The following is a 21,981-nucleotide window of genomic DNA, read 5'->3' as shown; positions in this document are numbered from 1 at the left end:
AGACGGGCTGCAGCTCTATGGAATATACAGCACAGAACCACTGATACTGTCTTTCTCCTGGCCCTGGTGCTCAGAGAACAGAGTTGATAAAGATGCGAAGGGTAAGCTATTGATCCGGCTGCGGCTTGTAGCAATGCATCCTGCCTTGTTGTGATCCATTAAAATGTAGTCTGATCGTCTGCTGTAAGGTAGGCTGCTGGATGCCTCAGCTGCTGCTCTTAAGTTCCTTGAGCCCGTGTGTGCTGAGTGCCTGTGGGGCTTGAGGTGAGTCCAGGCTACCCTGGTACCGCAGCGGGAGCCCGTGGTTCTTCATGTCCCTGGAGCGGGGTGGTGGACTGCTGCGGAAAGGCGCCTTCTGTTGAACTGGCCGTAGTTCCAGCCCCTGGATCTAAGCCTGGCGCGCCTGTCCTGAGCCCCTTGAGGAGCAGCGGCACCCCGCCCTCTGTCAATCACCACATGCTCCATCTGCCCCGTCCTCATTGGCTGCACCAACTTCGCTCCGCCCCTTTTCTCGTGCCTTTTAAACGCGCCGCAGCCCGCCCCCTGCCAGACGCCCTGCCCGCCTACGCCTCGGCCTCTTCTGTTCGCGCCTCTGCGCCTTCCTATTGGCTGAGAGCGCTGTCCCTCACGGCTCGTGACGCGTGACGCACCATGACGTCACCCACCACCCAGGAAGCTCCGCCTATTTATTCTCAACTCGGCTCTTGAGGGGAAAAACAATTTCAAGATGGCGGCGGCGCGGATAACAATGGGGACTCGGGGCTTCGGGCTGGCCCGTGCCTGAGAGCGGCGGCCGCTTGGCCGCGCCGCGCCGGGGAGGGAGCGGAGCGGGCTCCGGCCAGGCCCCGGAGGCGGTGGGCAGCGGCCGCCAGGCAGGGCTCAGGGGAGAGCGGGGGAGCGAATCGGCACCGGCCTCGGGAGAGAAGGAGGAAGTGGGGAGGGGGGGAGCGAGGCGGGCGCCGGGCCGGGGGCGGGAGGAGGAACCGGGCCGGGGGGCCCAGGTAAGGCCGGCGGGCGGGGGAGGAGCGGCGAGGCCTCGAGGAGGGCTATGGCGAGGCCCGGCGTGCGGAGCCGGTGAGTGGCCGCCCCGACTCGTCCCTCCGGTCCATGGTGCTGCCCCCCTGCCCCATGGCGGAGTTCGTGGTGCCGCGGCACAGCGCGGTGATGGAGCGGCTCCGCCGGCGCATCGAGCTCTGCCGGCGGCATCACAGCGCCTGCGAGTCCCGCTACCAGGCCGTGTCCCCGGAGCGCCTGGAGCTGGAGCGCCAGCAAACCTTCGCCCTGCACCAGCGCTGCCTGCAGGCCAAGGCCAAGCGGGCCGGCAAGCACCGGCAGCCGCCCCCGGCCCCGCCGCCCCCCGCGCCCCCTCCGCCCGCAGCCGCCGTCGCGGGGAGCGCCGAGAGGAGCGGAGCCAACGGCTTGGACGGCGAGGCGGCGAGCGGCGAGCAGCACGGCCGCAGCAGCACGCTGATTGCGGTAAGGTGCTGCCCGTGCCGCGGTTGGGGCTGTCAGGGTGTCACCGGGTCGCTTGAGAAGGGTGCGTGTATCGCTGAGGGGGAATGCTAACAGCGTGGGCTCTGCTGCGTCTTGGAAAGTTTCAGCCGAAGTGGAGAGGCAGCGCTTGTTTGCTGCTCGCTGCTGTGGGTGTGAGCACTGTGGGAGTCCCACTCCACCCATTACAAACTGGCTGAGCACAGAACGCGAGTGTTTCTCTGGCCTGGCTAGCACTGCTGATTGTCAGGGTATGTGCATACGGCCACGGCTGCGTGTGTATCTGGAGAGGCCGCTGCTTAACTTGCCCTGAACTCTTTAAACACAGTGACCCTTAAAGCACACTGCTGTTCGTTAGTGTGTCAGCAATGTAGGTTAGTAGGGTGACCTCGCGCAGGCTGCCCCTCCTAATGCCTGTCCTTCTCCAGAACACCCAATGCTAAACGTTGACCTTTGTAAAAATGATACAGTATTGCTTTGAATTTCTTTACGAGGGGATGGTGGGTTAATCCAATTCATTTTCAAGTTACCACATAGGTAAATGCTCTTTTTAAGATTGCCTGCATGCTTGATCACAGTAAAAGAGGCTGTTTGCTGCCTTGGGCTTCGTTTAGTTACAGTTTTTAAAACAGAAACGTGACAGAGCTCACTGTGTGTTTGGGTATGACTGTGCATGATGTGAAATTGTGAAACACGGCGCGCAGATGTCAGCTTTCATGTAGCACTGGGCAGCACGTACCTGGTTGTAGACTTTGCAGCATGAACTGAAAACGTTGCTTCGCTGAGTTGGTGTTAAACTATCTGATATATCGCGTGTGAATCTAGGATACTGACTGTTCTGAAGGGCAAAACACTTGTGATAGTTTAAGCACTTCATGTGGTTGTTAAAGAAGAATCTTTGATGGCGAGAGGAAACTTTCCACCTTCCTGGCAGTGGTTCTCAGGTGCTGCTCTTCACTGGGCTGATCCTGAGTGTAACTTGGTGTCAGAACACAAATGACTTAAACTCCTATTTTATTTTCCAAAGACTTCATGGGATTTCTGTTTGTTTCCTGTCTGGGCTGTGAGGTATTCTGCATCTGGGGCTCTATCCATTAATGATGCATATTTGTGCAGCACACTCCACAGAGCTCTTTAGCATGTCAAATCCTGTTGCTTAAAGTGCCACCATGCTCCTTCATATTGATCCTTGAAAAGAAAGACATCTTTGATTTGTTGGTGTTGTTTCTTTTAAATTGCTTTGGATGTGGATTTGATCTAATTAGCATCCATTATAATGAGGGCTCTCAGCAGCAGTGTGGTTTTGAAATACAGTGCACATCTGGGGAAGCCCTTCTTGTTCAGGAAGCTGCTGCCAGTGGCCAATTTACACAACAGAAGAGGGTTTTAGTGTATGAATGGCTCCTCCTCGTGCTGGCCTGCAGTTTCCTTCCTAGGTTACATGACTGTAAGCTTAATTGCAGCTGCTGATTCATCACCTTGTTACTAGGGTATAAAGTTAGTTAACGCTTTGGAAAAAAAAAAAATCCCAAAAAACTAGAAACCAGCAAGAAATCTCTGCTGCTGTTTTGTTCCTTTGGCATAAGAGGTCTCTCTCTAAGCCAGTGTTCTACCTCTGGCTGTACCTATGGCTGAGGTGCAGCTCTTTCCTGGAATGTGTTGCTCTTACCGAGACCAAATGTGTGCTCTGCATGGGAAGCGCATGGGTATGGTTTAAAATATTCACTAGACTTCGGATTAACACTGAAATCATGTTTTAGAATGTTCTGAGCGCGTTCCTTTCAGAAGAATGCCATTAGGTCAGTGAAACATACGTTGCGTCATGTAACCGCTGTTATGGTTTAGAATTTTTCTTAAAGCTGCATATGAATCTTCTCTTGGAGACCGGTAGCTGCATTCAAAGTTAGTGAGGTGTTTATTTTGATCCTTGAGAGAAAAGCAACTTGTGTCAGTGTAAAGGGCACGGGATCTCGCATCTGTGAGCTGGCAGCAGGACCTGCAGCTGCTGTGCCACACGTGTGCCCGGAGCATGATGCCTGCATGCCCAGGTGCTGTCCTTGGCAAACTCAGAGTAGTCTTGGGTAGAGGGTGAGCACCACCCTGTCACATCCTGTATGACTTGTTCACGTGGCCAGAGCCCGAAATTACATTTCCCTTCCATTAGTTTCTCTCTGGTTTATATGCTGAGGCTGAGCAGAAGCCCAGGGCAGGGTCATCCTTCGTTTTCTTGCTAAGCAGTGCTAAAGTGTGAGCGCGTAGAAACCGAGATACGATATCGATGGAGAAATTCCTCTGGATGATGTACACTGAGTAGGCTTGTCCTTCATTTGAGGAACAAGATGAAAATACTGGCTTACTGTTAAAATGAGGCTCTAGTTTAAAGGAAAATTCCAATGTTTAAATTTATTTTATTTCTGTTGTCTAGGATGACATTAAGACCCATTCAGAGTAGAAGATGCTTAGTTCTTGAGTGATGTCTCTTGTGTTGATCCTCCATTTTTGAGAAACGGAGAAGTTGGGAAGGGAAAGGACTCACTATTGAGCATGTTCTTTACTCTTTGACAGTTTCTGTTTTGAGAAAGTTCATTTTAATTGAGTTTTAATTCTGCTTACTAGAAAGGTTGCCCTGTATTTCTCTGGCAGGTCGTGATGTCGTGTGTCCCTGAGCTGTGCACCAAGCGCTGCCTCAACGCAAGGACAAGGCACTTGCTGGGGTCCGTGTGCTCATCCCCACGCCTTGCTTTGTGGTGTGGCCTTTTGGAAGGAGGCTGCGCAGTGCTCCTCGCTGTCTTTTCCCACCTGAGAGCGGTGGTTGTGTAGATGCTTCGCTTTGTCTGGGGCTGCTGCAGACTGTGTTTCTGGAGCGGGCAGAGATCTGCTCAGCCTTGGGAACGCTCTGTGTGAGGTGTGAGGAGCAGAGCAGCGTTTGCCGGGGAGCGATAGAGGTTTTTACGGTGAAAACAGCGAAGTGCTGGTTGAAACAAGGCACCGAGTGAAAAGTTTGAAAAGAAATATAAGGAGAATGAAGAGAGCTCTGTGATCGAAAGGGGCTAAAGTAGTAAATTAAAGGGAATAGATTGCCTGGATTGTAGTGACAAACATGGCTGCATTCTCCTAAGGGAGCTCAGGCTGGTATGCTGGCAACTCAGGAGACCTCACTTTGGGGTGAGCTGTGGTGTATGGGTGTTAAATTGTGAAATTATGTTTTACCACAAAAATAGCAAATTATTTCCACATTATTTATACATAACTTCAGTACAGTGTACGCTTGCCACCATTGTTTGGTTTTGCTGACAAGTCTGATAGCTTGTTGCACAACAACTCCGACAGGTTTTTCTTTGTCTCCTTTTAATTCTGTGTGAGGTATTGTTGTGTGTTTGAAGCACTTCCCCTCTCAGATTGGTTAGATATGCAGCGGGGCTTTCTGAGCTGTACGGATCTGGGAGGGACCGGTGTGCTGCTGAAGTTCAGGCGAGGTGGGCGATGCGGCGCCGCGGCCGAGGGCTCGGCAGGGAGTTTTGGTTCAGCAGAACAATTCCTGCAGCAGAAGCTGCCCCTTGTGACTAATGCAGGCTGGGCTATTTATAGCCATGCATATCCACAGCCCTTCTCCACTCCAGCAGGCAGTCACCCAAATACAAAAGACTTCTGGAATTAAAGTAACAGTCAAAATTAAAGTTAGCGCAGCAGTTTCGTTCTGACAGCGCGCTGGAGTGCAGGAATACATTTGGTAAGAAAATGCTTTCCTTGCGTGGAGAGCGCGACTTTGGAAGCTGTGTGTAGATGCTCAGTAAGGAGAGAGTAAACGCACACTCAACTCACTGCGGGGCCAGAATGTTATTTCTTCTATTCAGAATTCAGATATCGCAATTCCTGGTGTTTGCATTGGTCTTCCAGCTTCAGAGGTTGTCGTCTTTGTTGCTTCTGTCCCCGGCCAGGCAGGGAAGGAGCATCTGTCAGCGCAGGAGGCCGCGCTGCTCTGCGGAGCCGCTGTGTGCTGCAGCACCGCCACTTCCGCTGGAGGCAAACTGGTGTGTTCCCCTGGAGGTGAGGGTGCTGGCATCTTGCTGGAAGGCGTCTTGGAGCTGGAGCTTTATTGCGTGTGTAGAGTAACACAGGATTTCTTCTTTGGAAACAGCCAGTGTTTTCTCGTGCTGTTATTTCGTGACAAATCATTGTAGGTATCACTTAATGCTAAGACTGAAACTGTGAGCTTGCTTAAAATGAGGTACAAAATGTAAAGCTCTGTTGAATCCTGTAAGAATTTAATATCCAAAACGTGTCATTAAGAAGCCCAAAAGGCACAGCATTCGAGCATTCAAGGTTTTTGAAGTTTTATTTCTGCCATTTTTACAAGGCATTCTCAGAGAAGAAAAAAAACCAACAAACTTGCTTGCAGTTTCTATAACTATAAACTTATAAATATTTACCAACTATAAACATAATTGTTTACTATCTTGGAAGCCCCTTTCTTCCCAGTGCAACAGAAGAGTCCTGAAGCCATGAACTCTGCCAGTGAATTTGCTGGCAGAAAACTGGATATTAAGTGTTAGAGCGTTCCCGGTTTCTTCTTGTTGGGTTTCCTCGTTAATGTGTGGCTGGCTTTTATGAAGTCTGCCAACGTGCCTTTGCAGTAAGGCTGCAGCATGGCTGGGTGTTGTCGTGGTACATGGAACGGATGGGTTTCAGGTTTTGTGATCCGAGTGTTTGGGATGGACACCCCTTTGTGGGGAGGAGTGGTACCTGGCTTTTATCTGTTCTCCTGGGTCACACGTGGAGGCCATGGCTATGGCCTGACTGCATGCGTACTCCTGCCAAGGAAATGTACTGTACTGGTTTAAATGGTTCGGGTAAATGCTTTGGGGTAAGAGCCGTAGGCAAAGTTAAATAGACTCGTTGCAGAGAGCTTGCAGGTTCCTCTGCTGCTGGGAGGTTGAGCAGGCTGAGAAAATGGGAATACATTGCTGCTTCTGATCTTGTGACAATGGAAAGAATTGACTCGTGTTCTAAATAAAAGTGATTGATTCTCCTAAGGAAACCATGAACAGCATCCCAGAAAGCGACCGTGCTTTGCAAAATCATAGTAGACAAAAAATAAATGCTAAAGGGATTTTCTTAGCGAGTTGCAAGCTATGCTTTATTCTTGTCAGTTTGGATTTTTTTTTCCTTTGGAGTTTTGGCAGAAGAGAACAGGTTTTTCTTGCCTTGAGAACTCTGTTGGGGCAGCTCGATATGCAGATAATTTGCTGTCTAACTCGTATCTCATGTGTGCTATGTGTTGGTTCTTTTCCCCCCAAAAAAGTTTTTAATTATATAGAGACTCACAAATGAGAAGAACCAAATTCAACGTTTCTTCTTTTGTTAGGAAACCAAGAGCTGAGATAGTGCATGAGAAATGGTGTTTCACAAGGGAAGGTTACATTATTTGCAGAGCAGTTCTCTGAACGCAGTCGGCGTGAGAATTTCAGGTTTTATTGGTTAGGAAGTTAAACGTGAGTAAGTGGATGCTATCGGCATACATTAGTAAGGACACTGGAGAGGTAACTGTTGGCACCTGCAACTTTTGGTAGCACTGTTCTTTCTTGAGTGAAGAAGGGAGCTGGAACATGGAGCTGGAACATGGAGGCTGGCTTTCCGCTGGTTAGCTGGCTGTGTAGCTGCAGTAGAGTAACCTCAGTGTAGACTCAATGCCACAATATCCAAGTATGTTTTGCTCTTCTTTTTCTCTTAAAAGTGAGCTAGGATTCAAGTGCAGTTGGTAAATAGCTTCTAAATTTCAGGGGTTACATAGCCTTGTTGTGAATTGGGCTGTCTTTTCTAGTACAGATAAGAGATGAGCAGATTTTCTTCTTTCCTGTGTGTCTGCTGGCTGCTGTGTACAGGTAGGATATCTTTCAATTGATAGCACATGTAGATGAGGTGAAGCAGACACCTCCAAATTTTACCTCATAAATGAATTCCCTTGAAGTTCTTTATCTTGATTTTTTACAGTGTTGTTTGTTTTCTTTTTTAAACAAAGGAGTATAGTATGCGGTAAAAGAAGGGCTTTGTTAAGAGCAACTAATGCCAAGGAGTTAAAATTGGGAATCTGTGCGTTTTGATGGCTGTTAAAAGCCATGCAGATATGATAGACCCCGGGTTTTTGTGAGGGAAGATGCCTGTGATGGATGCTAAGGGTCTATGCCTATATCTAGACTCCAGTAAGTTTAGTGTAGAAGCATAAATGATTTAATCTTGCATGTATTGCAAGTGATGTAGCACAACAGCGAAGACCTTAGCATAAACCAATTTCTGGTATGTTTCTCCATCAACCTAAGTGAGTTTTGCAGCCCACGAAGAGCTTTGGTCCTACCCAAGCCCTGAGCTGCCTTGAGTTGTCTGTGGGAGTTATGGTTACAGCAGTGATTCCAATGGGCCTTGATTCTGTTTTAATACAGAAATTTGCTTCAACCATGAGAAGAATATGTTTAGCATGCAAAAATAAATTATTACTTGTATGTTATTTTTCAGGGAGTGTTTTTTCCTTAATGATTTGGAATTAAGGAGGATCCATCCCAATCTTTGATTGACTCATCATATGACCTTGGGCAAGTTACTCATCCACCTTGAGCTTCAGTTTTCCCAGTTGGAGTATTAGTAAACAGCAGGAAAGTTGCCGAAAGCCAAACGTTGGGACTGAGTTGAAGCTTCCTCGCTTTCTGTTGTTTTGTGTTTTTATGAAAAATCAGATTTCCTTTATTCTCTTAAGTTAGTAATTGAAAAAATTGCTCTAGATCTGCTGCTGAAGCTGTAGATGGGATGCTGAGATTTAGAGAATTGAAGTGCCAGCCTCCGCTCCAAATGTGTACCTCCTCTTACTAGGTCTGCTGCTCATCTCGCTGCTTGGCTGTCGTTTCCATGAGACATCTGAAAGATCATGGTCTCCTGGAAACTGCAGTCCATCCCTGTTGTAAAAATGAGATGTTGCTGTTACCTATGCAAGCATGAAGTGGTGTTTGTTTCCAAGGATCAGCTAGCTGTGGAAAATTAACAAGAAAGCAACCGCTGTGATCCAGTCCTTCTATCCTTAAATCAAAGAATGCTGTTGCCCAGGCAAGTGTTGTAACATTCTTGATAATTTATGCTGGCTCTACACACAACCTTTTGCTTCAGTGCCGAGATCTTGAAGTTTCTCCTGTTTGTTCTTGGATGAGATGGTTTTTCCCCAAGGGTTAGTGGACTGCATTATGGAGACTGCGTATTAAAATAAGTGTACTTGTTTTGAGGTTTGTTTAATGAGCTTCTTTTCTGCCATCTGAGAGGACTATTGTTCAGTGAACCACACTTGAGACGAGTGGCTTTTTGTGGGGAGTCTACTCATGTGTCCTGCTGGGACACACAGAGGCATCTTTTCCAGGTCAGGGGAGCTTTCCCTCCTTATACGTGCTGCTCTGAGCTATGTCACTGCCCTACAGGTTTGTCTGTCTTGGTGTAGCGATCCCAGTACAAGCAGAGCCTAGGTGTTGGGCAAATTTGCCTGAGGGGAGGAAAAATTCATTGTAATCTTTGATGTGTGCACGTGTTCTGTTTTCTGATATTTTTGAGGTTAATATTTGAAAGAATGCTGCCAGAAAAGAAAAGTTGAACTAAGGGTCCCACGCTCTACTTTGTAGAACCGAGGTGCTGTTGCTGTACCCTCTGGTTGCTTCTAGGTGGCACTGCAAGAAAAAGAATGTGCAAATTCACTGGCTGTGAACTAGCCAACTGTTGAGCTGGTTTGTGCTCTAGGGGCCATAGAGCAGAGAGTAGCAGGGGGCAAATGCTTTGGGAGAAAAGAGGAAAGGAATAAACTTACTCTGTGTGGCAGAATTGACTGAGCTCCTAATTGCTGTTACGTATGAATGGAACTGTGGTCACTTGGTGACAAACTAGTTTTGCTTAATGCCAGAAACGTGATTGTGTACAAAAATTACATACCTATTTATCCTCCAGTAATTAAAATCACAAGAGAAATGATCCTTTTTTTTTTTCTTAAATCTTTTAATGTGAGACTGCTTTACAAAGCAGTCTTGCTGGAAAATTATACAATGTGTACGTAGACCAAATAAACACAGGTCGTTAGGCTCAGTTTGAATCTTAACATTCTTCAATGCTTTTGCATTTTGAACAGGAAAGATCATAATATGCTCCAATTCGAAGTCATTTCTCAACTTTTTGTTGTCGAATATCTGGCAGTTCTATCTTTGTTTGGTTTAGCACATGGTTTGGAAGGTTTACCCTATCAGATTTTAGCAAGGAAGTCATCTCATGTGATGACTTGTAAAAACGAAAGGTCTAGCCCTTTTTCCCCCCTAAAATGTTTTATTTCTTTTTCTTTTTTTTATTTTTTTATATTCAGAGCTAGGCAATGTTCTGGTAAGGAATAATCTGAGATGTGAAACTAAATAACTAAAATCTTCCCATTTTTTTAGCAGCTCCATGAGACTGTGAAAAGAAAGCTTGATAGCGCTTCTTCCCCTCAGAATGGAGACCAGCAGAATGGCTTTGGAGATGTGTTTTCCGTTTCCAAGAAGCTGCGTCGTGATGACGGTCTCGGTGGAGTGAGTGGTTCTTCCAATGGCATGCCCCCTGTGTCTCCACTCCATCATCTTGACAAGAAATCTGGCAGTGGAGATACCTTGCAACTTAATGGAAAGCATCCGATGGGGCTCGATGGCATCAGCAAGAAGTGTCTTCCAGATTCCAGCCTGCAACTGAATGGAGGTGGTGATGCTGATGATTCATTTCCTCTGAGTTTGAACAAAGAGCTGAAGCAGGAGCCTGTAGATGATCTTCCATGTATGATTGCTGGAGCAGGGGGTTCTATATCTCAGAACAACTTGATGCCTGATCTTAATCTTAATGAGCAAGAGTGGAAGGAGCTTATTGAGGAGCTTAATAGGTCAGTGCCTGATGAAGACATGAAGGATCTCTTCAATGAAGACTTTGAAGAGAAAAAAGATGCAGATTCTTCAAATTCAGCTGCACAGACTCCATTGCCACAAGATATTAACATAAAGACTGAATTTTCCCCAGCACCCTTTGAGCAGGAGCAGATGGGATCTCCACAGGTTAGATCTACTTCTTCAGGTTCAGCATTTATTGGTGCTGCCTCTGTTCCTGTAAGTGCCGCTTCTCCGGTGGTCGGTAGTTCTCAGGCTATATTTCAGTCTTCTAGTCAGTCAATGACTGAAAATCCTAATCAGCCCATGATGCAGGCATCAAACCACTCTCAGAACGTGCAGAGACCTCTCCCCAACGTGCTGTTACCTGGGAAGGGAGCAGGAAGTGCCAAAGAAATGTCCTCTGCTCATCAACTCCAGCAGATTGCTGCCAAGCAGAAGAGAGACCAGATGCTGCAGAGCCAGCAGCAGGCTTCCCAAGTCCACCAGACAAATCAGATGTCTACCTGGCAGTCTGGGCCTTCTCATAGCCCCCTGGCTGTTCCATATACCATGGAAAATCCCACCAGCCCTTCGGTTTACCAACCGGACTTCAACAATCAGAAGCTCATGATGTCTAATATGGGAAATAAAAGCTCCCCGAGAGCTGGAGGCAATTACCATGTGAACATATTGGGTCATCAGCAGAACAGCATGAACCAGAACCCTGTGAACAGTCAAGGCTCAATGCTAGACTATGGGAACACCAAACCCCTTTCACATTACAAAGCAGAATGTGAACAGGGTGTTGCAGTACCTGGTCAGAACAAGGCTCCCATGTTAGCTTACATACAGCAGCGCCAGCAGCAGCCACTGTCCCACGTGAGCGACGACCAGAATGGAATGATCCTGTTAAAACCCAAGTCTGGAAACATTACCTACCGACTACCACACAGTCAGGTACGTGTTCTGATCCTTATTACTTTTGTTTAGTAACAGATTTAAGGCTTTGCAAGAGGCTGTTGGATAGGTAAGACTGGGGTACAGGTTACTTGGTGGTGTTTCAGATCAATTGCTGCGTGTTATTAAAGAAGAAGATGGTAGTACACAGTGTGCTGAGGCAAGAGTCAAGCACTGTATTTTCCACTGAGGACAGTTTTTAATATGCAATTCTAGGTCATGTTGGTAATGTGTGGTTGCCAGCTTAATATACTTCATGGGCAACAAAGAATGTCACACTTCACAGAAGGTCCTACTCACAAAGATAAATAGATGCTTTGTAAACTTTTGCCTGAAATAACTCATAGAACTGCAGTGTTAAACAGTGTTCTTGAAGAAGCCTTGCTTTCTTTACCTTCTCCTTCGTCCCTGACTTCTGTAGGAGTTGGCTCACAGATACGCCTTCAGTTGCTGCTTTTTGAAGAAATGGGGGTTGGGGCTGCCTTCTTGGTTACTTGGGTGTTACTTGGCAATTTTTAAATCTAAGAATTTGTAACTTGTTAAGTCTATGGGAATGGGGAATGTCTCTTTAATAGGTAGTATTTGTCTGCTTGAAGCAGTGCGCTTCAGGTTTTCCTTTGAAGGAGAACTCCAGGTTGTGCTTCTTTGCTTTACGAGACACAAGAAATTTGCAGTATAAAGATAACAGTGTATAGCTGGTATTACAGATGTGCTGCAGGTAGAAATATATAGCAGGTGGAAGAGAACAGACTTGTAGGCACACGCTACCGAGTCCCAGCAATGCATATATTGGAGGACTTGCTGTCAAAAAAATGTCTTTCTTGTAAGGCTTGAAACTCCTGCAAAACCCATTGGAGCTCCAGCTCTTGTAGCATCCTTCCTTCAGTAGTTCATAGTTCCTTCAGTAAAGCAAAACACAAAATACATGGCATAAAGGCCTGATTAGTCTGTGGTAAAGACCATAGTGATGTAAAAATAAAAATGCGATCAATAATACATGCTTCATAAGGCACAAGGAAAATTAATCTCTTGAAAAGCTAGCGGAAGTAACGATCTAATGGTGTTTTTGGTGGAGGAAGAAGGAGGGGAAGGGTGAGGATGACTGTGTGTGTCACATCTATCTCTTGCTGAAAAACTTGAAGGTGACCTTGTGTCTACGCTGCCGTGCTCGCGTTGAAATAACAGAAGTCCTCATGAATACTTTGGAGAATTTCTAACAAGCTTGCTCACAGAACAACTTAGCACAGCATTACCTATATTTGGCTCATGATTTTGTACAAAACTGCAGCAAGTGAGAACCAACAGCCCAGACCGTTAGCTGAATTCTGAATGTGAAAATAAATACGTTTGCATAATTAGAAGTGAGGCTGAACTGGGCTTAAAAATGATAACAAATGTCAAATTTCAAAAGGATTCTCAGGTACAAGGAGATCAGTGTCAGGTTTTGATTGATAATCGTTCCATGCTACTTTTGCTTAATGGCTTTTCCCGAGTTCCTGTCTCCAAAACAAAAACAAAAAAGCTGACTTAGAAAAAATGAATAAAACCATTTATCCATGGTAGTGTTTTTTCTGCGTAAAAGAATCCGCCGGATTGCTAACCAAACCTTAGCACTCTTCATTTTGGTCAGTGATGTTTCTTCCCCTTCACCTGTGAATAGTGAACTCTGATACTAAAAAAAAGTTAACATTAGGAAGAGAGGCATAAACTTGCAGAATTGTTGACAGAGGAGGCAGGATGTAACTGTATGATGAAATTTCAAAACTGGTTGGAAAGCTGCAACCAAAGGTAACTAAGTTGGTGCATCTGAAGTGCTGTTTGTCATGGCACTGTTCCTCTGGCTGAGCAGAAGTGCTCAAAGCTGTGTTCTCCTTTTTGAGCTGGAATTTGAGAAGTACTTTAAGTGAGGCTTAAGTTAAAGCCACTGCTCCTGAATCTCCGGAGCTTCTGACATTAACTCCAACTCCTCGTTTCTGTTTCTTTATTTATAAAAATCCTGTATCCTTTACAAGAGATGATAGAACTTGTGGTCATCATTATGAAAACATCTTTCCTTGTGTATGTGACTGTACAGAGTCTCTAAGTTCTGGAGGGCTAACCTCCTTCTGTAACTCACATCACTGTTTTTATGTTCTGCAGGATCAAACCTCATCTCCTAATGTTCCTCGTGTTCCTGTTTCTGTCCCGGGCGCTGGTGTCGGTGCCCAGGCTCCCAATGTCACCATGGCAGGGAACCACGGCAACCAGTCGTATCTTAGCAATCAGCAGCAGGCAGCAGTGATGAAGCAGCACCAAATGCTGATGGACCAGCAGAAACAGAGAGAGCAGCAACAAAAGCACTTGCTCATGGAGCAACAGAAGCAGCAATTCCTAATGGAGCAGAGACAACAACATCTATTAGCTGAGCAGGTAAGGGGGGCCTGCAATCTTTTTTCTTCCTTTCTGCTGACTTGCTTTGGTTGACTTGAATCCATGTTTGAAATGTTATGGAGCTATTTCCACCTTACAAAATAGGGGATGTAAACTACATGATGCTTTGGTATAAATTGCTGTTCTGTTTTATGTAAAATCAACAGCAAAATGTAACATTTGGTTGCCGAGATGTTTTTTCTGTTACAAAGCACAGTTGTGGATTAAAAGAATAAAACAGCTGAAATTCAATAGTGTGGAAATGCAAGCTAATACCCACAGGAAGAGAAGGTATGCCAGTGATGATATAATTCTTTGCCTTCCTTCTTTCACAAAGGGAATCAGAGCAAAATAATAAAAGATTGGAATACCCTTGATGGTTTGGAGAGCTTTAAGCAAGGGACTGTGTCAGCTGGTTGTGTTCTGCCTTTCCTCTCTGTGAGTGCCGCGGCAGTTCATGTTTCAAATTTTAAATCATCTTTCATTTGTTTATTTGGGGAAAATAATTAGACATCTGCATCCAGCTTGCATCTTACCCTGCCAAAAGAATTTAACTCTGCTATCCATCAGACTGTGCAGAAAGCTGCTTTAGTCTCTCTCAGGGAAGCGGGCTCCTTGCGTGAACCTTTCTAAGCTTTAAACCTTTTGCAAGTCTTTCAACTGGGAATCAGTCCAAAGAGCCTTACTCCTGTCATCTGTGCTTTTCTGCATTTTTGAGTAGTCCATGCAGGCATGTTCCACACATTGTCACTGTACAAACAGAACAAATCTCTGCGCTGGGTGTGGAGGAAGGGAAAGATGAATTTTCAAAGAACGTTTTAGATCCAGGGAGAACTTGGTTCTCAGATCTTCATTTTGTCTTTCAAGATGATAATGAATGGCGGGGGGGGGGAAGAAAAATGTTATCTTTGGGAATGATAGGGGGAAAAGAGAGCTGGTAGTTTATAGAAAAAAAACTGAGCTGCATGTATCCCTGAATTAAAAGACAAAACTAAAAGTCATCGATATGCATCTCCGAGTGATAGTTTGAGGTAACCTCCCCTCTCTGACACTGTGAGCTTTCTTTACATTTGATATTCTGCATCTTTTTTTATTTTTTGCTGAGCCAGCCTTCTGCAGCTCTTAGTTCATCGTGCTGCTATGGCATCTTTCCCTGGCTTCTGTGGTCAGCCCCTTTCAGGTCTGACTGGTCCTGCAAGCAGCAGGTCCCTTCTGTGAAACAGCCTGCCCTCTTCATTCCTCTGCATGTCTCAACAGCTTCTGGGTTGCAGACACTTCAAAACGATGGTAGCAATGTGTACCTGCCTGCTTTCCACATTGCATTCATCTCTTCTGGAAGGGCTTACTGCTTGTGTCCTTGTCCCAGGACTCTCGAAAGGGAATTTCTGTCCCTCCCTGTGCCCTGTGCACGTTTTTACATAAGTGAGTAGTTGTACGTGGTATCACTTCTTAATGCTCTCAGAATTTCAACCTGGTTGAAGATAGCTGCGGACGAAGGGCCAGCAATGCTGTCTGAGATGTGCTTCATGGTGTAAAAGCAGCTGCTTGCGTTGTCAGAACCATACTGTTAGTGCATGTACTTACACACGCCTTCTCCCATTCCCCCGTGGCTTTAAAATCCCTTTAAATTTGCTAGTTTTCTGATGGATTTGTCATAAAGTACATACAGATTGGATACTCTTTTTAAAGAAGCAAGTTGATTTCAAACCATTAGTAGGGCTTGTTACAATAAATGAGTGAGTTATTGAGAAAATGGTTTGGAACAGTGATTACAAAACTTGCATAGCTCCTGTTGTAACTTCAGTTTTGTAGTTTTCCATGATCTTCTAAGACACCCAGTAATTTGGGTTCGTATATGTTTTTGTTTTTGAAAACTAGACCTAGAAAACAGTGACATGTTTTTACTTCTCTGTGCAACACTGGTATTTATGACTTTTACTTTAGACTCTTTAAATAAATTGGTCTAGGGTCAAAGAGTAAAAGGTGTATTGTGGATTTTTAGATGTTCTTGCTTTTTCTCTTCTTACACTTGTTAGAGTATTGTACCTTTAGGGTATTGCTGAAGTATGAATGTTTCACTGATTAAAAGACCAATACCTGTGGCTTCCAGTTATTTAAAGGCTTCAGATGAGAACAAAGGTCTGAAATTTCAGGTTGCAGAAGCCCCTACGATTAGCAGCTCCATGTAGAAGTATGCGGATAGCTTGATTCTTATCCAAGACAGCGACTCTTGGAGAAACCTTGACTTGCTTCCTAATTACTGTGTTGGTCCTTTCCTAGGAGAAGCAGCGGCAGCAGCAGGAGCAGCAGCTGCAGCGACACCTGACCCGACCACCTCCCCAGTACCAGGACCAGGCGCAGAACCCGTACCAGCAGCAGGTTGGGCAGTTCACAGGTGAGCAGCGTGGTCACTGGACTAGTGGCAGAAGTACCAGGAGTACAACCAGGTGCCACTGGAGCTCCTGGACTGGATATCTTATAATTAATTTATTGCAACATCTTCCCATGTTACTATGCTTTTAAACTTTTAGAGCTAGGCTCTGGTACGTCTGAAAAAATAACAGCTTCCTCTGACCTAAAAATCTGAGACAGTGCAAGCTTCTGATTCTGTAATATTGCTTTGGAAGTAGATAAAATTTGGCCTTTAGAACAGTGAAGGTACTTCATTTTTACACTCCCATTTTCTTTAATGTTAATTTCTCCTTTAACTTTTGTGTGTGTGATACTGCTCTAATACTCTTCCCTTTAGAAGGGAATGGCATCCTACGTGGTTCTTGTGGAGTTTGGTTTGGTTTTGTAGAAGCTTGGTATATCTCGATTGTTCTGACACTGATGAATAGAAGGGGTTTTTGCCATTAAACTGGAATGGCACCATGAATGTGGAAGTAGAGAACATTACAAGATTGTCTCCTTACCTGGCAGATCCTTACTTACCATGGCACTAAGGAGATACTTGCCTTTTTTTATACACCTATAGTACACAAAATGTGCATATTCTCTTCTTTCTGTTTCCTTACTCTCTCTATTCCCACAGAAGTAAATGCCAAATGGAAAAGATGCAAACAGAAATGTAATACCCTCATTCTTAGTGTTCATGACCATACAGCAGAGCTAGGGCTGGGCTTTGTTACTTAACTGAAAAACTTGATACCAATGCAAAAGGTTTGTGTTAACAGCGGTCAGTACCAGCCATCAAATACTGAAATGCAATATTTTTTCTCCTGCCACGTTTGTACAGAAATCTGGTAGTATTTCTGTTAGAGTATGTGTTGCTATAATGAACATCAGTATTATTTTTCCCTTGTTTTGATAATTGTAATAGTTTTTCTGCAGCTTAAATGCTGGTATGGGTACTACCTCTTCACTGTACGGTTCCAGTAAGATGTCCCCCTTTGCCCTGTATCTCTGGTTAATTAATTGCTAATTCAGTGGAGAGCCAATGTTACTCATCTAACTTGAATTATCTTTTAAAAAATCTCTAGCTTTTTTTGTTTGAAAGTAGGGAAAGTTCTGGGGTAGGCAGGTTTCCCTTGGTTGGCTAAATGTGGGGAGCAAGTGGATGATATATGCACTGTACTTCACAGTGCTTTTCTTTTGTTTTAAGTAATGGGGATGTTTATCCTACAGGGAAATGTTTTTTTTTTTCCTCTTTACTGGGTTTAGAAGAAAATTGCCATTGTTTTCTGAGAAGACTCATTTTTGCAAATCATCTTTGTTATCAGCATTGCATATTAATGTAGTGGATACTTCACCATGGAAATCCAAAAGATGTTTAACTAAAAATTTATGAAAGTTGCCTAAAAGCAAAGACATTCCTGGAACTGTCAAAGCACAGGACTGGAAATCCTGCAGTTCTTGCAGTAAGAGACTCACAGTGTGTGCACAGAATGACTGACAGTGCGCGTATGCAGTAGATGGTATTTTTTAACAGGCGAGCAAATTGTGTGTGTGTGCGTCCTTCTGTTCACAAAGGAACATCACAGTCCTGCCCATAAAGCCTGATTTTTTAATGCTGGTGATGCTGAACTCTTAGAAGTGGCATTCAGATGGTTTAGGAAATTGGCGTATCTGCCAATTTGAGATCAGATGTGATACAAGTGCTGCTGTCTGTGTGCTGGTTGCTTACATTGCTTTGTACAAATGTAGCTGTACCTCATTTCTGGCTTATGGGGTCAACAGGCCTAGACTGGCTCTGGTTGGTCTGAGGTAGTTAATGTACAAAATATTTCCGTGTATTTCAGGATCGTCTTCAGCCATGCCTGGGGTCAGTAATCTAGGACAGTCCAGCTCCAGTAGTCCACGGATGTTTCCTCAGACCCAGAACATGATCCAGATGGGACCTGGACACGGTTCTGTTGCACCGCTGCAGTCCGGCTCCAGCCAGCAGGACCGGGGGGTGACTCAGTACGCCAATATGCAGAACATCCAGCGAGGGGGGCTGTACAACATGCCGTCAGGTATGACGCAGATGGTTCCCCAGCATGCAGCTCCGAGTGCCAATGGACAGCCACCGATGCAGAGACAAGGCAGCCTGGGCCAGGGTGCTGCTGTTCCTGCTGGGTATGGGCAGAACACCTTAGCAAACTCAAGTATTTCTCAACAGCACAATAAAGGCGCACTGAATCCGACCTTATCTAAGCCACAGATGGCGAGAGTACCAGCTGCTATGGGGGCTCAAAATCCATCTTGGCAACACCAAGGTATCCCTAATATTAATAACCAGACACAAGGAAACAGTGGCTTAGGACCGTTTACTGCCAGCTCCTCTTTCCACATGCAGCAAACTCATCTAAAGATGGCCAACCAACAGTTTGCTCAAGGAATGCCTCAGGTAAGCCTCAGCACCAGCAGGCCAATGACCTCGATGAATGCTGCCGTGTCTGGGCAGATGTTGTCGTCGTCTTTAGGCACGCAGCAGCGGACAAACCCTCCGACACAGCAGCAGGTACCGTCGCAGCAAGTCTTGCCTGGCATCAGCCAGACTGTTCCGGATCTGAACGCTTTCAACCAGAATCCAAATCAACAAATGCCCAACAGAGGTAATATGCACTGTAGTCAGGGGTACCCTGTGAGGACAACCAGTCAAGAGCTGCCTTTTGCCTACAGCAGCCAGTCGGGCAATAATGGACTTCAGAACTTAACTGGTGACACAGATCTAATAGACTCTTTGCTGAAAAACAGGACTTCAGAGGAGTGGATGAATGATTTGGATGAGTTGTTGGGAACTCATTAAAATAGGGCTAGGGGTGGGGGGTTCTACTTTTTTTTTTTAATTATTTCATGAAATATAAACAACACTTGGACCAAAAAACCTGTGGCATTGAGGAGACTTGCAGGCATTAGACGTAAATGGTTGGGAAAGGGACTGGAGCTGCTTCTCAGTGAGTGCTGATGCGTGGTAACGGCGCACCAAGCAGGTCTGCAGGAGTAGTGCACGTTGTCCTGGTGTCTCTAGGGAGTTGCACATTGAAACAGGTCAAACAAAACTGTGTGTGTCCCAGCCAGCCTTTCAGAAATCTCACTTGCAGTGTTCTAAAATGAAAAATTTTAATTATTTAAAAATAGAGCTGTTTCACAGAAATAGTGCAGAAAGAAAGCAAATAGTTGCAAAAATTTAGGGCTTAGTTTTCTGCAGCTATTACTTGCAATCATTGTTGTCCATAGCTTGACGTGCTGTTATAGTACTGTCATCAAGTGTCTGACTTCATTTGAGAAGAGGCTATATGCACCCGAGTACACTTGCAAGATGTTGTGAACTTTTTCCACCGCTGCAGCATGTGCCTGTACTCTCAATAAGCAAGTGATATTTCACAGTAAATATTTCTAGATGCTGGTGATAGATGAAAGAAAGTATTAAAACCTGGCCAGTTAGTCAAGGTAGTCTTCTTAATAGATTGTAGTCTTTTAAGCTGCAGTTTGCACTCTGTTGTAGAGAGGCACAGTTCTTGGCTTATACCTTGCTGTGTTTAAAGGGGGAATTTCTTATGGGAGAACTTTTAAACTGTAGTAGGTTTAACATGAATTGTAAAGCCATTTACTTTGCACCTGTTTCTTCATAACTTATTTCCAAAGGTAGTTGTATTTAAATGAAGGCTTTGCTTCATGACAGCTCATTTAGTTTTCTTTGTTGTAAAAAGTAAAACTAACGTTTGAGATCAGTTCATCCCCCAAAGCTAGCAGTGACACGATGAGCACAAGACTTTGTCACTTCAGGGTAAGATGAGGAAAAAAGAACTTGGCTGAGAGGTGAAAAGTCCTTTTCAGCAACAATAGCACAAGCAGCCTGGGAGAATGCTTGCATCAGGGTTGCTCCAATATTGAAGTCTCCCCCTTTAAATACTTTTGTTTTTAATACTGGGTTATGAGTTTGATAATCTTTCTGTAGACAGGTGGGTTTATTCCTTTAATATCCCTAGAAGCAGATGCTGGTTCTTTAGCTCAGCCCAAGGAGACCTCTCATCCGTGTTGGGATTGCTCTCAGAAAGGACAAAAACCACAATGGCAACAGACAGTGTTCCAAAGTCCTTACTTTCTACCAAAAAAATCCCTTATCCACCAACAAACCACCTTGCCTTAACCTTTACTTTAAAATGAAAATAAAGTTGAAAGCTTTTGTTTTAAATGCACAAATACCTCTTCCCTTTCTAAATCCACTTCTTTTGGAAAACTCCTTTAAACTTTTTAACCAAACCCAGCGTTGTGATTTAGAAGCAATTTCCTGCAACAGACTGTCTTCTTCAGGAGTTTTCCACGCTGCAGAATGTGTGAGAGGGATTTGTTCCAGAGTGGGTGTGGGAAGTGAAGGATAACATGGAATTTGAAGAAGCAATATGTGTTCCTGTATCTGCAGCTCCTTTGTCAGACAATTTGCACTTTTAAAAACTGCTTTTTTTTTTTTTTTAAACACTAATACTTTAACCCTTTCCAAATATGCATGGAACGTGGTTTGTCCAACACGCTCATCCAGTGTGGATGAATTGCGCTCTGTCGAACAGATTTGATGTTGTATCATGTTGAACCGTTGGCGAAAGATGTGCATTGATCATGGATCCCACCATTGAGTAGTGGATAGAACTTCACTGAAGCAGACTTAATCCCTTGTAGAGCTTTTGAAGAGGTAACTAAGATTGTCTTTGGATGGAACGACGAAGGTGTTAGTTGCTTTGGTTGTTGACGCTTATGATATTTTCTAGAATAAGTAGTTGAGATGCAAATAACTGATGCTGACTTTTCTTATACTGGCAATCTAAGGAAAGAGCTAGTGAATGGTTTAGTATTAAACCAAAAACTGGTCCAAGGGAAGTGTCGTTAGCGTATAGATAAACTAGCAATGGCAGGGGAAGAAGTGTTTGCTGTATTTTTGTTTTTAAAGGTTAACTTTGCACCAGTGTGCCTTCCCTTCCTGCTGGGGGTGTTTGGGACCTCAGAATTTCAAGTGACATCCTTCAGTGTCACTGTTTCCACTCCCCCACTCCCCCCCTTGCCCCTTACAAACACTTGAGAGAAATAACAGGGTAGTAGGATTCAGCTTTTCTTTCTTCCCTGTTTACTGTGGTGAAATCTGCGACATTCTCCGGTAGATTTTGCACACGGTCTTTGTTCTGAATAAGTAAAAACAAACAAAAAAAAAAATTAAAAAATCCATCCAGTTTTAATTTCTTAATCAGAGGAAAAGAGCATCTGCTGTTTGCATTATGGCTACCAAAAAGGCGAGCCAGCTTCCTGCCCAGTGAAATGCAGATGTGCTCTTTCCTCCACTGTTTCTGGAAGCTGAGGTGGATATTGCCCTGTTTGACCAGGGGGTTTGTTCAGGAAGGTATCGAGTCTTGCTGACAGGGCCCTTTCATGGTACTGTTGATCTAAAATGAATTGTGATTCTAGGCATCCTGGCTCACAATGCCCATTGGTCTTCGTGTGTGAACGGGATCCAAACGCCACTCGACCTGGTAGGAAGAAACAGCCCTTGCTTCTGTGTTTGGTCCCCGTCCACATCTTGTGATCGCTGTTACGGGATCACCGTAACAATGCTGAAACAGTTCAGTGGAAATGAAAATACGGTTTAGATGTCTGTAGGTGCATGGGTAGGGCTGGGCTTTGCCTTTATGCCCTTTAACATGTAGCTGTCTGTATATGCACTTGGGCTTTCCATTTGCTGCAGCTTCAGAGCAATAAAATGTAGCTCCCCTGAACTGCACCTAGCCGGCCGCCCATGGCTTTATTT

General features: G+C 44.9%; 1 protein-coding gene across 2 annotated transcripts; it reads left to right on the top strand.

Annotated features, from left to right (window-relative positions):
• Positions 696-21,400, top strand: MAML1 (mastermind like transcriptional coactivator 1). 2 transcript variants are annotated; one of them, XM_021410727.1, is made up of 5 exons: positions 696-1,476; positions 9,945-11,351; positions 13,491-13,760; positions 16,041-16,155; positions 18,002-21,400. In XM_021410727.1, the coding sequence occupies exons 1-5, from the start codon at positions 1,108-1,110 to the stop codon at positions 18,991-18,993; spliced, it is 3,153 nt and encodes a 1,050-aa protein (XP_021266402.1). In that variant the 5' UTR covers positions 696-1,107; the 3' UTR covers positions 18,994-21,400. The 2 variants fall into 2 exon arrangements, with proteins under 2 accessions (XP_021266402.1, XP_021266401.1); XM_021410726.1 differs by having other exon boundaries at positions 697-1,476; positions 9,942-11,351.

Source organism: Numida meleagris, chromosome 12, assembly GCF_002078875.1.
Source record: "Numida meleagris isolate 19003 breed g44 Domestic line chromosome 12, NumMel1.0, whole genome shotgun sequence".
In the NCBI taxonomy this organism is placed as follows: Eukaryota; Metazoa; Chordata; class Aves; order Galliformes; family Numididae; genus Numida; species Numida meleagris.
The sequence above is the reverse complement of the archived record's forward strand: the minus strand, read 5'-3'. Positions and strand labels throughout refer to the sequence as shown.

Excerpts from the sequence above, each read along its gene's own strand:
- MAML1 (XM_021410726.1), top strand. The coding sequence starts at position 1,108 with ATGGTGCTGCCCCCCTGCCCCATGGCGGAGTTCGTGGTGCCGCGGCAC. Across the intron at positions 1,477-9,941 it reads GCAGCAGCACGCTGATTGCG|CAGCTCCATGAGACTGTGAA; the intron begins GTAAGGTGCTGC and ends CCATTTTTTTAG. Across the intron at positions 16,156-18,001 it reads GCAGGTTGGGCAGTTCACAG|GATCGTCTTCAGCCATGCCT; the intron begins GTGAGCAGCGTG and ends CGTGTATTTCAG.